This window comes from Myzus persicae, unplaced genomic scaffold (genome assembly GCF_001856785.1).
Source record: "Myzus persicae strain clone G006 unplaced genomic scaffold, MPER_G0061.0, whole genome shotgun sequence".
In the NCBI taxonomy this organism is placed as follows: domain Eukaryota; kingdom Metazoa; phylum Arthropoda; class Insecta; order Hemiptera; family Aphididae; genus Myzus; species Myzus persicae.
The window spans coordinates 99600-114619 of NW_019103904.1; the positions used below are offsets into that span (position 1 = coordinate 99600).

Consider the following 15020-nt stretch of genomic DNA (forward strand, 5'->3'; position numbering starts at 1 on the left):
CTGATAAAATTATTGCTAAAACACTATTGAAAAGCTTTTAGAATAAAGTTATATATAGATACCAATAGCTGAGAGTACTTGAATAGTATTTTGAGTATTTAAAAATATGTACTAGAATATAATGTTTGTGTAATAATATTTAACTAAGATAAAAAAAGAATGTTGTAATTCTTTCTTAGAGCTTCCAACTGGTCCACCACTATTCAAAGGACATGGGTATTTAGTTCTTAGCAAACTGTCCTCACTAACTAAAAGAGAAGGTAATGACGAAGCGACTGTGGATAATGAAACACAATTCATAAGTTTAAACTTTTCGACGGTATATGACAACGGATTGTTAATTTGGACATCACAGGTACCCACTATAATGATCTTTACTCACAATCCATTAATTATAGGTATTGTTTAGTAACTTCTCCAGTATTAAATGTTTATTTTTATTATTTAAAGGAAGAGTGGTACATGGGTTTAGGAATAATTAATGGATCATTGACAGTGACATGGGCACAAAATTATAAAAGACCCAATAAACTGTCAGCACCGAAGTCTAACATAACCAATAGTGAATGGCATACAGTGAGGTTGAATGTCACAAAATCAGATATAACATTAGAATTAGATGATTGGATATCAGATCCATATCACCACAATATAGATTCGTTCAATTTGAATGATAATATAATTTATCTAGGTAATAAATAAATCTAGATATATTGTTCATATTTTCTTACAACAAATATTTTTACAGGAGGAGTTCCAGAAGAAAAATTCTTCTTAAATGATAGACAAGAGTTATTTAAAAGTAATTTTCGAGGATGCATCGAACAACTGACTGTTCAAGAAAATGTTATAACTGATTTCAAACACTATGAGAGCGTAAATGTAGATGTATGTGATACATGGTGAAATAATGTCAGTTATATGAATGTGAGCAAAATAATCAATTCCAAAGAATTCAATTTCAATCAGTCAATCAATATACTTATGTTTATTATTAATATTATGTTTTTTCTGTATTGTCAAATTTTAAATGATATCTTTTCATATCTTCTGTAGTGATTTCAGTCGGGGCTCCAGACAACAGGTCTTTTCCTTCAAAAGTTTTAGGAAAAGCAATAACATCACGAATGCTATTTGTGTTACACAAAATTGAAAGTAATCTATCAACACCTAAAAAAAATGAAAATATAATTTTATAAGATACAATTTATTGAAAAAGTAGTGGTTTATTTTGTATGTTATTACCTAAAGCTATTCCACCATGTGGAGGACAACCAGACTTTAATGCTTCAACTAGATGAGACATAGTCTCAATAGGTATATTCAAAATGGATCCGATAACTTTTGTTTGCAGATCAGCATCGTGTATACGAATTGAACCTCCTCCTACCTCACTACCATTTAATACCAAATCGTAATGAAACCCTTTGACCTATAAAAATAATTTTAAATATTATTCCTATAAAATGTTTGTTTAAAAAAAATTTAATAGTTGTAAGAAAAATTAATTTACCTCTAATAAGTTATCAGATGTAATTTCCGTTTGTGGTTGCGTGAATGGGTGATGAACCGATTGAATTTGATCAGAATCCATTTCAAATAGAGGAAAATTGACTATCCAAACAAAACGCCAACGGGTATCATTAAAATTATCGACTTTGAAATGCTCGTTAATTTTACCCAGTGCTGATAGCTGTAATTTGAGGATTAAACATGAAAATATGTAATAAATTAAATATAGTAGTTTTAAAGTAATAAATTACAGCTTTATATTTTGAACCACTAGCAATAGCTACTAAATCATGCTCAGATATATTATCAGCAGCAAGCACAGCTGCTACATCAATCCCATTAATTATTTTTTGAAGATTTTCTTTGAAAGTTTTTAATGATCTTATATTTAAAAGACTGAATTTAACATCTGGGTAATTGGTGGATATTAATGTTTTTAAATCATTTATTTGTTTCTTTGTCAGTTTGTCTTCAGAATTTTTTAAAACAAGTGTAAAAACTTCATTTGATGTATTTGGTATATACTTTGTCCAGTTTGAAATCTGTAAATAATAATTCAATACACATTTAATTTAAAACATTTAATTAATGTAGAAATGGTATTTTATGAGCATATATATTAATGTATGATAGTTACAAATATAGCCACAAATTACTTTTTTATTTTATAAAAACAAAATATGTTTTAAAAAATGTCTACAGAAATAAAACTTTTGAGGCATTGTATGCATCAATAAGCATTATGGGTGTCTGCTAATGTTTTAATGTAATATTTATTGGTTTATTTACATGGCAAATTAAGAGTTGAACTTAGCATTAGAATATTTGCAATGAGATATTTGCCAATAGATACCACGGCATTGGTTATCTTAATAATACCAGACACAATTTCTCAGAGTGATTTCTTAATTAATAAATAATTGTATGTAATAAATAAGTACGATTAGATATTTATTAAAATCTAAATATGGTTGGGCAATAGAATTATTGACTATACTCTAATATCCGAGATAACACAGTTTTGTGTTCATTTATATATGGGATACCCGCTATTTTATAATTATTGTATTATTTATTATTTTAAACAACTGTTTACATTTTATCTTTGTACCTCCTAGTGTTATTGTTATTAAATCAATATTATTATAGGTGACAAAAGGTTAGTTGGTTTAGTGCAGTTTGTGGTGTATTATAGTGAGTTATTCAAGAGTATTAAAGTAGATTAAAATCAACTTTTATACAAAATGCTCGTAAAATAATTTTATAGAATATTTTAAGCTGAAAAATCCGTCATTAAAATTATAGTTTTAACTAGGGACTGGATTTTGATGTTTTAACATATTTTTTATATAGAGTACAGCTCCATTGGATAAGTTTTCTTGACGATTCATTTTCCTATGAACTGTTATACCAACATATTTAAGTACACAAAAAAGCATATTTCAAGGTTAAAGAATATTTTGTGGAAAATTGTAAATATTAGGAATATATTGACATATTGAGGTTTAATTTGAATATTTTTTAAGAAATGTAAATGTAAATGCAAAAATATTTTTGACTTTTGTCAGTTTTTACCCTCATCAAGACGAAAAGACAAATAGCAATATTGATAAGAACATAACATTGCTAAAATATCAATTTGAGGAAAAGGACTATGGTTGCAGACTAAGGTTGAGAGCAGTGTCGTTCAAGGTCTTTGCCTCTAGTCTAAAGGGAAGTTGAAACAGGAGAGAGCAGGCCGGACCCACTAGAACTTATAATATGACTGTTTGAATAATTTTCTACAGATTAGGATTAATTTAACTATTTATTTTTAAGTATTTAATATATTTTTACGAAAAATCATATTTTTCCAAAAAAGAATATTTATGCATATACAAGATTACTTAATATTTTGATGAAACTTTAAATCATAAAAAACATTCTATTTTTATATTTTAAGTGCATATAAATCAGGTCACTAGTTCTACCATATGTACCGTTGAATTTAATATTTTTATTGTAACAGCGTTATTTACTTTAATTATTATTACGGTATATCAGGAAGAATGCTGAGCACTTATTCAACAGTCATGTGTTTAAAAGTTCTGTTATCAAAAAATTGTTTCTTCAAAAAGTTGTATACTCAAAAAATGATTTGTTTGAAAGGTTATTTGTTAGAACTTAAAAATTAAACTGGCAATCTACTTAGAATATCAGAAGCAGATGTGATCTTATATCTCACACAGAAAACAAGTTTATCATGTATATATAATAAATAGTCATATAGGTGCATAGTTTTGTTATTATTTGATTAGTATCGATAAGTAGGTCATAATTACAATAATATGCATTATGAAAAATATCCTATACGTACCAAAAAAAAAATGAAAACATTTTGATCTAAAATAAGTTATGGTAGTAGTAGGCATCGTACAGTATAAGACACAGTTAATTGTGTAGCTGAGAACTATGTGCTTTTAAAAATGAACACTAACATTTTAAATAGTACTCGAGGTGGTGTAGCTAAAAGCATTAATAATTATTTATTTATAAAAAATAAAAGCAGCATTAGAAAATTAGATGGGAAACATGTTTTTTATTGACTTCTGTAAAACAATGTACATCATGTAATATCAAAAAGTATAGGGGAGTAAGAAAAATAAATTTTAACAAATAACCTTTTGAAGACATGAACTTCCAACACACATTTTTGAGCATATGACATTTGGACAGTTGACCCATACCCATTAGGAGATAGCTGATTATTTTTAAAGAAAATAATAAAATAAAAAAGTTGGTTGTATTGTAATATTACTTTTGTACTACGCCCGATATCTGGTTTATCACTTCCATATGTGAGCATTGCTTCTTCATACGACAATCGAGGGAATGGTGTTTTAATTTTACCCAATTCCGATGGCCAGACAAATGATAACAACTCTTCAATGAGTAACATTACTCCATCTTGGTTGGTAAATGACATTTCAATATCCAGCTAAAAATATGTTAATAGATTAAGTTTATAACTTTATAGTATGGTAGAGGTTAAATAGCCCTAAGATATACACTAAAAATATCACTACTTAATTAATAATCAAAATTAAATATTAAATAATAGTATCTGAAATGATAACAATAATATATATGAAATGTAATACTCAAGTCGGTAAGAATATACACTTAAATACCTTATCAAAATGCGACAGAGGATTTTAAATAATAAAATGGTATGGAAACTATTTGTCCTTTAATAAACATTATTTACATTTATTGCAATGTGCATAAATATCCCGAAAAAAGTATACGCTTCAAATAGCATAACAATTAATTATTTAGGTAAACAAGATGAACTAAATGTGTCTAAAAACATAAATAATACCTAAATATACAAAATAATGCAATATAAAAGATTTGGCTTGGTCGTGAAATGAAACAAATGTAATTCTAGCTTGTTTTTACGACTGTGAAAAACAAAGATGCAAATGCTATGAAGTCCTTTGCTTATTCATAAAGTATAACACACATGATCATAATTATTCTTAATTTATTGGTTTATGTTTACTTGGGTGAATTCTGGCTGTCTGTCAGATTTGGCACCTTCATCTCTGTAGCATTTTGCTACTTGAAAATATCTATCTATGGAACCGACCATCAACATTTGTTTTAACTGCTGAGGGCTTTGAACCAATGAATAACATTTTCCTTTTTCGTGAGTTGGTACAATGAATTCTTGTGCACCCTATAAATAACAATAGATCTATTAAAATAAATATTAATTAATTATTTGAATAATAATTACACCATGAGTCTTTTTAAATAATGTAGGAGTTTCCACTTCGACAAACTCTCGGTGATTTATTAAAAACTCTCTCATTTTCATCAACAACTTAGACCTTAGGCGCAAATTATATTGCATTTCAGGATATCGCAAATCCACATAACGGTATTTTAATCTTAACGATTCATTTGCCTGTAATCAAATTTACAAAAAAGAATCAAAATTAATTTTTAGAGGCCGCCACACAAACATAATATGTAGTCTTACATATGGATAACATGGCAAATTGTATTCAATAATTTCAAATTGTGTGGTTAGCTTTATATCAGTGTTATAAAGGTTAGATGTATGTAAGTTATCTCGTTGGTTTATGACAATACATTTATTTTTAATTGAGTAACAAGCATTTTGAAATTGCAGTACATTACATACTCACAAGTCTCAACAGTCTTAACCAGGGCTCGGGACTAATAGCACTTAAAACATTCAAATAAGCGCTTAAAAAAACATCATTATAGGCACTCAAATAAGCATTTAAAAAACTTAAATTTAAGCAAAAATATTTATTTAAAAATAAAAACTAAAAAATTGTACCTAAAATATCAAAAAAAAAATCTTTATTTTTGTATAACAAAAAAAATAAAATTAAACTTCACTTTTGAGATTTTAAGGATTTTATGGATTTTCTGAAAAATAAAATGTAAACAATATTTACAAATAATTGAAAAAAAAATTAATTAATTAATTAAATACGAGGCAACGTAGATAAGATAAGAATTATTTTTAATTTTAAATATATAAAAACCAACTTTGCAGGAGAAAACCATAAAAAACTAGAAAACTGATCAAAAAGGCAAAATAATATAAAAACTGGAAATTGGCATTTTTTTAAAAAATCGCAGAAAAAAGCAAAAAAATGCACTTTCAAATTTCATAATTGAACGTGTGTAAAATTACATACACTTCCATGGCGATCTGCTACATTTTAAGCCAATCCATAAAAATAAGAAAATGCTTTATGTCCCGAACCCTGGTCATAACTATATTCTGTCCAGTGAGAGAGCACAACAAGGTGGAGACCAAAAAAGCGACAATAATCCACGCGAGGTAGGTGGCGGCATCATGAGCATGGTGGAATAAATTAGACCTTTTGCTGTCAATTGGATGTATGGCAAAATGCACTCTTTAACTGGACAAAGTTTAGGTTAAAAATTGAAATATTCTAGTAACCAACAAAAGAACACAGGTCTTACCTATAAGTTTGATTAAATTAATTGATAAAGTCAATTCACTTAAATATTTAAGCTAACAACACAATATTGGAACTACTGAACAAAAATATTGCTTTGTTATGTGTTAATAAGACAAAGACAATACATGGGGAATGATGTTCAATGAAATAAGATTGTAATAGCTACCTTATTAAATTTCCGTAATTGAAATGGTAGTATAGTGTCAACAGCATTAAGTAGTAGTAATTGATCAACGATTACTTCTATCATTCCCGTTGCTTGATTCTATAGTACACATAAATAAACAAATAAAATATTTAATACAAGATATATGTAAATACTTACAATACCTAGTAAATAAATACAACTTACTTTGTTTATTTCCTCAACAGGCCTTAATTTTACGCTACCATAGCACATCAAAACTGACTCCAGAGGTATTTTTTTAATAAAAACATTTAATTCTGTGCCTAGTTTAAAATATAGTAATTAATTGGTTGATCAAGTTACAGAAATAATTAAGAAAAAACAATAATAATACTTGCGTTTTCAGGAATAATGAGTTGTGTTGAACCATAGCCGTCCCTTAAAATAATAAAACGATTCATTCGTACATACTCTAACCAACCACAAAGAATAACCGATTTTCCACAGTCTTCATTTCTTAGTTGGCCACATGTGTGAGTGCGGGAGGTATATAAATTAACATTTGAAAAGTCTATGAAGATAAAAAATTAAAATAGGAAATATTAAATTACACTTCTCATAATGATTTGAGACATTTAAAGATGTACTATAATCATAGACTTTATACTATTAAATGGAACATGTTAATAGTTTCTGCGGCAAACATGGGTAACTCTGATTGTGTAGTTCCACACATCTGTGGATGTGTGTAGAGCATACAATATTGTGCATAGAATAAATAATTATTGTATTATAATATGATTCATGAATATTTCTTACAAGTCTCCTTGTCTGGTTTTTGATTTCAACGTTTTCGTTACATTGACTTATTATAACAAAACGTCACTGTAACGTAATTTGCCATCACCGCACCACCCGACCCTATTGCTACGTCTATTAGTATAAGGTCTATGATTATAATAGAATACTGCTTACCATGCAATCCAGACGCATATTTATATTCCTTTACAATTTCTTTAATGTCTACAGTTTTTGCAGCTGTAAATTTGTCTCTTTTTGTGAGTATATTTTTCTTTATGTTTGCTGACAATATTCTCAAGTCACTTGATATTAAATTCTGTAAAGTACACATAAATTAACTAAACACATAATGACTGTATAAACTATACTCTACTTCAGTTAAGAAATATACTCAGAGACCAATTTGTACCTACTCAGGGCTGGGGTTTTACTACATGGTGAGCATAGTTGGAGGCGGGGAAACAAATGGATGTTGTCTAATCATCACAAACTGTAATCTGGTCACTGGCAAGTATATTTCATATCCTCCATAGAGTAAACTATATAGTAACACAATCATAACTTGCCTGGTTGATATATTTCTGAAGGAAGAGATTTGTTTTACCTCCCATTAAGTATTTTGTGTGATACATATTTCTTGAATAGTTAATATGATTTATTTACCTACTCAATGTTTATTTGTTTTCATGTGTTTTCAAAAATAATATTTGTATAATGACAAAGTGTACTCAAACGGTAATCAATGAGTTCTGTTTAAGGCGCACTAAAAAGTATAAAAGAATATCAAAATTTTGTTGAATGGTTGTGGGCCGCAAAAAGCCATTGTTACAACAGCTGCCGTACATCAGGTGATAATAATTGAAATTACTTCTTACACATTCTCAATTATATTGAAATAATCATTTATCATCACACTGCTCTGTTACACAAATTGCGTTAACACAATCAGAAGTCTTCTGTCTGTAAAATAAACGTGAGTATAAAAGATTAAAATAATTATTACATTTTGTCGATGTACTCAAATGACAAACACACCATAATGGACGATAATGATCGTACTGTAAACAATAATTAAATAGATTTTCTAAGCACATTGAAAAGCACTCACTTCAAAATAAAAATCATAAAGTTTCGAGAGGAAATTATCATAACCGAAGGTGAATTGTTTATTTGATAACTCATTTGATTATTCATTATCACGTAGATAACGTGGAGGCATATAACACACAGTTGATTGCGATGTACGGTGGAGGTGGGACTAGTATTATACTCAACATTATTGATCATTATTTAGTAGTATACGATATGAAAGCAATATTTATTAATTAAAAAGACCCTACTCGGGCATTTGTTGTCTCCGTCTTACCAGTTCATAACATCGCAAATTTAGGTACGCTCAGCAGATCGCAATCTGTGTTTTTACTTTTGAAGTGAGTTTTTTACTACTGTTCAATTTTTTAGCAAATTATATGTATATAACAGAGGTGGTTTGAATGTATTGTACCTAGTGGTGCAAGACAATATATAGACACCCCTCCCCCACCCCTAAATAGCAAATAAATATATATAAAAATTTAATATATATAGGTACCTAATTTTTTACTAACTTCTGTCATAGATTAAATATACTAGTATATCTAATCTATGCTTTAGTTTAGTTGTTTACACTTTGTCTATTAACTGTACACAATGATTGGGTAACTATTTTGTTCACTTACCTTTTTATTAATAAAATAGTAAAACATATACAGTGAAACCTGTCTTATCCGAACCCTTGATAAGACCCAATCCTTTACTGTGCGGAAATTTATCATGGCAGATTTCTATAATTTAACATAGGATTAAACCCTTGATAAAACGGAAAGCTATTTATTGGTCCCACAAATCATATACACGGAAAAACACATCATAAAATGAACAAAAATATTTTTGATAGGCACCCACATTTATTTTGCTACTAAACAATTATTAAGATGAACGATCAATACGTAACGACAGATAAGTACATTTTATCTTGAATCTACACATCAGTGCTTATTAATGTCACCGTAGTCGTAGTTTACCTGTCGTTTCGTATCGTTGCATCTGCTCTCATACTGTCTTCAAAGATTTGTTTAAGTTTAGGTCAATGATATTTTTTATTATTGGCCAGAAAATGTTACAACCTTAATCGTGCAGAATATTATTACTCTATATTACGGAATTTTCCTTTTTATTGAGTTGCATGGAAATCTGCCTAAAACAGAAATGTTTATTGGTGCAGTGCAATTCTGCACAAGACAGGTTTTACTGTACATACATTGTATTTAGTAATGAATCAAATAAAAACAAAAAGTATGTACCTACTCTTTTATTTATATTGAAGCTTTGATTACTTAAAATAAAAAATATATATATTTATTATAATTGCTGGTTTTTATTTATAAGTTTGATGAATTTTAAATATTCAAATATACACTATATTTATTTATATTTTCATAAAACACCATCCAGCACTTGCAGACGTTGGAGGGAAAGTGCAAATATCTTTGTAAGCCAAGTACAAATTTGGAAACGCCACCAACATACCTGTATTACTGAGGATTTTAAAAATATCTAATAGTTTTAATACATCTGAATCTTGATCATTGGAACTCATGCTATCATTATCGCTGCTGTTATTCTCATGGCTAAATGCATTAATTGTTGAATTATTATCAATATTTTTCAAGGTTTCAGGACATGTTTTCATGAAATTCTTAAAGTAACTCGCTGAAAACCCCAACCACTCACCCCCCCCCCCAAAATATAAATTGGTGGTGCAGTGTACCAAAAACAGTATACTTAAACCGCCTCTGGTAAATAATATATGGTAAATTAAAAAATGCTCATATTTTACTTAAAAAACTGAACTATCGTAAACAACTCGCATAATACCATCAACTTCGTAATAAGTCGATTTACTCTACCTAATTTATAAGCTAAGCAGAGCTAAGAGTGATCTGCTGAGTGTAAATTTAGTATGTTACACACTTCTAAGACGGAGAGTATAAATATCCATGTAGCGTCCTCTTAATTAATAATTATTGCTTTCACATCGAATCCTACTAACTAATGAACAATAATATTGAGTATAATATTAGTCCCACCTCCATCATACATCATAATTAACTTTATGTTCTACATCTCCACAGAGATTATTATCCGTGTAGCATTCTATTTGATAAATTAAATATATAAGATTAAATTTTATAATTTATATAGGACTACGGTGACACAATGTCTCGACTTAGAATCGTATTTCATGTGCAATAATTTATATTTGAATTCAAATTACAAAAACCATTCTCGAAAATTACTTTACAGCAAAGTGGTATTTACTTATTCAACTTTTTTTAAACATAATAGTTTAAGCTAATTATTATATTTATAATAATTAGTTACAGATGTATTTTTCTTAATAATTGAAAATTATAGTAGATTTTTTTATAGCAGAATTCTAAGTAAAAGATTATACTTGAGAATAATTTTTTAAAAATTGAATAGAAAAGTCATATTTTCTTAATTTTATTTATTTTTATTTTAAGTATCCATCTAAATCTAAGTTCAATAGTTGATACAATTATATATAAAAATATTTTAAACACGTTGAGCAAATTTTAACAATCATATTTTTCTAATTATTACATTTTTAGTAATTATTTTCCTCTTATATAATATGAATAGAGCTTATCAAAATATAAAAGACTTAAATTTTTTTGGTGACCCTGTATTTTAAATGATCGATGTTCAAATAATAAATTTATTTGTTACACATAGTTATAGAAAAATAGATTATTATTGCAATGACTTATAGCACATACTTAATCAAGAGAAGAAGGAACCTGATCATACATTTTTTTTAACTAACACTGTTTTAAATCTCATTACATACAATTAAAAGTAAAACTACTGAGTATTGAGCTGCTTAAAATAAATATATATAATATAGCATTTGAACATAAAAGTATACAATAAATCAATTAATAGTCATATCATTAAATACAGCAGATACATTATAATGTGTATGCCATACAAATAATATTACTATCCAGTCATTTTTAAAGATATTATACAAAAATATTATACAAAAATATTATGTGAGAAAATGAGAGAAATCTCATTTGGAATAGTTGTATACAAATATACATTTGTAACATATTATTTTAAAACACCCAATTTTAAGAAATTGTACTAAAATGTAAGTAGAACATAAATCATTCTGATTATGGATTTAGTCTAACCCATTATAATTTACACATTAACATTAAATTCAACATAAAATATTATTAATGTTAGTGGAACATGAAGTAAGGAAGCTCTCTTCCTGAAATAACGTCATTAAATTTTTCTAATATTAAACAGATATCTTGACATTCTCTATACATTAATGTAGTTTTCCTTTCCTTTTTTAGAGAATAATTGCCACGTTTTTTATAGCTTAAAATCTTTTTATCCATTTTTTCGATTTTCATTTTCATATTTTCAAGACAACCTTCTTCACGGCATTTACATAGATAATCGTTTATTTGCTTAGGAGATATTCCTCTCAAATGACTGAACTTATCATCAAAATTAATTAATCTTGAGATGAATTCAGAGCTGATTTTATTAGGCGGAGTTGGACCTGAAGGCTTGGTTACTGGCGCCTCATGATTTTGAGTCAAATTTGATTCCAGTGATTCTCTCGAAACAATTAATTGTCGCCCATCAGGACATCGAAACACAAATCTCATTATATGTGGTTGAACATTTGGACTTACAATTGATGTTTCTTTATTGGCAGTCATTTCTAGCTTTTTTTTCAGCATTCGTTTTGCCTCAGTTTCGATTTCATTACCTTTGTTTGAGTCAACTGCTCTATCGTTTGCATTATCATCATTATTATTTTCAAAGTCTTTTATAAAATTGTCTAGCCATAATAAGTCGTCTCTATTTGCATGAATAACAAAAAGCTGAGCTATGAACCAAAATGTAGTCGACGGTTTATTTATTTTTGATATTGGTTCTTTTTTAGGCGTGTCAAGCTTAATATTGGCCTTACAGCATTCATGACTGGAAAATGGTTGATTTGATTTTTTACCTTTTTTAGCCGATTTTTTCATACCACTTGTTCCTTCACCGTATTGAGTTTGTTTGTTTAAAGACATTATTGATTTAGTCTTGTTTTTGAGTTATGGTTCAACAGCAGTTCCTGTTAAATAATACATGGATCTATTAATATTATTTTCGAATTCTCTTGATCATTAAATTAATAAATATCAAATTAGTAAATACATTTGTTCAAAGAATTTGGTAATTAATTTGCTTAGTTTAGTTCACAGGCCTTAGGTATATTTGATGATAAAATAGATTTTTGAATGAAAGGAAGTATACAAATACATATATAAATTATCCAAAAATGAAAGATGAATTTTATAATCAATTTTAATGTTAAGAAATAAAAAGGGTTTTTTGACGTAGTGTCAAATAATAAAATTTAAATAGATAAGGTTAAAAACTCTACATTCAAGATAGACTTACTATCTGTTATCTGTAAAGAAATTATAAGTATTTAAATAGTTTTTAGAAATTTAAGGGTTCAATATATGGGGGTACTTAGAACAAAATATTTTACTTGGGGTTTTATAAAGAAACAACGGAAGTTACGGCTATATTCTACATGAATGTATATTTTTTGTAATAAATTAGAGCAGCAATAGGAGCCATTTAAAAGTGTATACACAAAAAATACATAAGTAAAAGTGTGTCTAGATTTCAATTAGATCATATTGCTTTGTGTTCAACTTCAGAAACCAAAAGACCTGTCAAATGAATTAGTCTTAAGTGCTATTTTATGTAAAGGAAACGTGGCACTTCTCATTTTATCTATAAGAACTAAGTTACTTAGGATTCCAAACCACTGATCCAAATTTGAGACCAGATCGTACCTATGCATAAAACAAAGTCCTAAAGCAATGCAAGGAATTAGGTCTTTCGCAATTCATTTTAATAAACCATAAATGTGTACATGCTATATTAAAAGCAGCATTTATAAGTGCGCTAGTATATTATTCAAAAGTGTTGAGAATCTTGGTTTTGATTATTATTTCAAGTAATTGAGGAGAGGACTTTGGTTGGGTGATAAGTATGAATAACTGTTTTTTTATATATGTGTAAAAAATCTAGTTTTTCGGAAAAGTACCAGAATTTAGTTTTATAGGTTAAAACCCCTCCCCTCAGAAAATTATTTTCTAGTTGCGCCACTGCATACTCCTATAAAGATTATTTTTCTTATTGGCCATCGTTAGAGTTAGAATGTTGATGACTTCAAAAACAAACTAAAATGCCCTAAAAACTTCAAAAAATGAACTTAAAAATAATGTAAAAAAAACTAATTAAATAAGTGAAAACAATTTAGTCATAAATAATAATTTTTATTAGAGATATGGGTGTGATAATGGGTGTAATAGTAATTTAAAATATGAATTATTAAATTAATAAACAATAGTATACATTTACATTTTAAAATTACTAAAAATTAATTAAAAAGTAAAATATAAATAAAAAAAGATATATTAAAAATATTCTCATTAATACTAATATTACATTGTAGCACTGTACATTTAAAATGTGTCTGATGTTTTGAAACAAAATACGACGACTGACAATAGTTCCTTTTCCTGCAATTATAAGCACGTCAATCAACACATCTAATGTCTATGTCAATTTAATCTTGTTTGTCATATGTTATACAAATTTTCTTTAAAATCTAAAATTCGAGAAAAATGCCCCCCAACACTACAAAAAAATGACTCTTAGTATGAAAAAAATGACTTAAAAAACAATAAAATGCATTTATAGCTAAAAATGCCTAAAAATGCAAAAAAATCTACTTCAAGGGAGCTTGAAACAAATTTTTAGCTATGATAGCATTGTATAGAATCAAAGGAAAAAAAATACAAGCCATCAACATACTAATTCTAATCATTATCTTTCATGATTCAATCATAAATTGAATACAAAAATAAAAATAAATTTCATTCTAATTTTTTCCCTCTCATATAAATATTATTTAAAATAGTGAATGTTTGGTATTGGAGTAATCGATAGAAAGTAAAATTAATAATTTAGATGTTACTAGTTTTTCTGTCCAATTTTCAAATTTGTCTCCCTCCCTTCTTTTCACACATAATAATTACTATAGTAAATGTTTAGTATAATATTTTTATGTGAAACGGATAATTGTTTTTTTAAATTTTTTATCTGTAAACATAACTTACAACTAATATAATTAGTTGTTTTATGTGAACTGTTATAATTTAAGCTAAGGCCTAGAACGGCTAGACCATATTATTGATATTGTTAAAGGATTATAAAATATAATAGTAATATAAATTGCTTTTATAAATACCAACTAACATTACTTGAAAATAATTTATAAGTTTGTTTTATTATTTGTTAATTTATTTTTGACTGATGTCAAGTAAATGACAAGTAAATGTCTCTCTAGTAGAAATAATGCTCAGATCATCAACTTCAAAAGAAGTTTCCGACAGAAAATTGAATAT

General features: G+C 27.6%; 2 protein-coding genes across 5 annotated transcripts in view; one reads left to right on the plus strand and one right to left on the minus strand.

The window, feature by feature from the left end:
• Nucleotides 1-936, plus strand: part of LOC111036133 (protein eyes shut) — a 47198-nt gene extending 46262 nt beyond the window's left edge. For both annotated transcript variants that reach the window (XM_022318037.1, XM_022318036.1), the window contains exons 20-22: nt 180-355; nt 451-691; nt 749-936. In XM_022318037.1, the coding sequence (XP_022173729.1) occupies nt 180-355; nt 451-691; nt 749-906 (575 nt within the window). In that variant the 3' untranslated portion in view covers nt 907-936. The remainder of the gene's footprint in view (nt 1-179; nt 356-450; nt 692-748) is intronic.
• Nucleotides 937-954: 18 nt separating this feature from the next.
• LOC111036134 (aspartate--tRNA ligase, mitochondrial) lies at nt 955-8621 on the minus strand. Of its 3 annotated transcripts, none has more exons than XM_022318041.1 (14): nt 8488-8621; nt 8296-8412; nt 8019-8215; nt 7627-7768; nt 7046-7222; nt 6877-6974; nt 6691-6789; nt 5294-5464; nt 5057-5233; nt 4310-4489; nt 1764-2054; nt 1514-1693; nt 1246-1432; nt 955-1170 (listed from the first exon to the last, which is right to left on the minus strand). In XM_022318041.1, the coding sequence occupies exons 3-14, from the start codon at nt 8082-8084 to the stop codon at nt 1001-1003; spliced, it is 1938 nt and encodes a 645-aa protein (XP_022173733.1). In that variant the 5' UTR covers nt 8085-8215; nt 8296-8412; nt 8488-8621; the 3' UTR covers nt 955-1000. The 3 variants fall into 3 exon arrangements, with proteins under 3 accessions (XP_022173733.1, XP_022173731.1, XP_022173732.1); XM_022318039.1 differs by having other exon boundaries at nt 1001-1170; nt 8328-8412; XM_022318040.1 differs by having other exon boundaries at nt 1001-1170; nt 8321-8412.
• Nucleotides 8622-15020: the final 6399 nt, after the last annotated feature.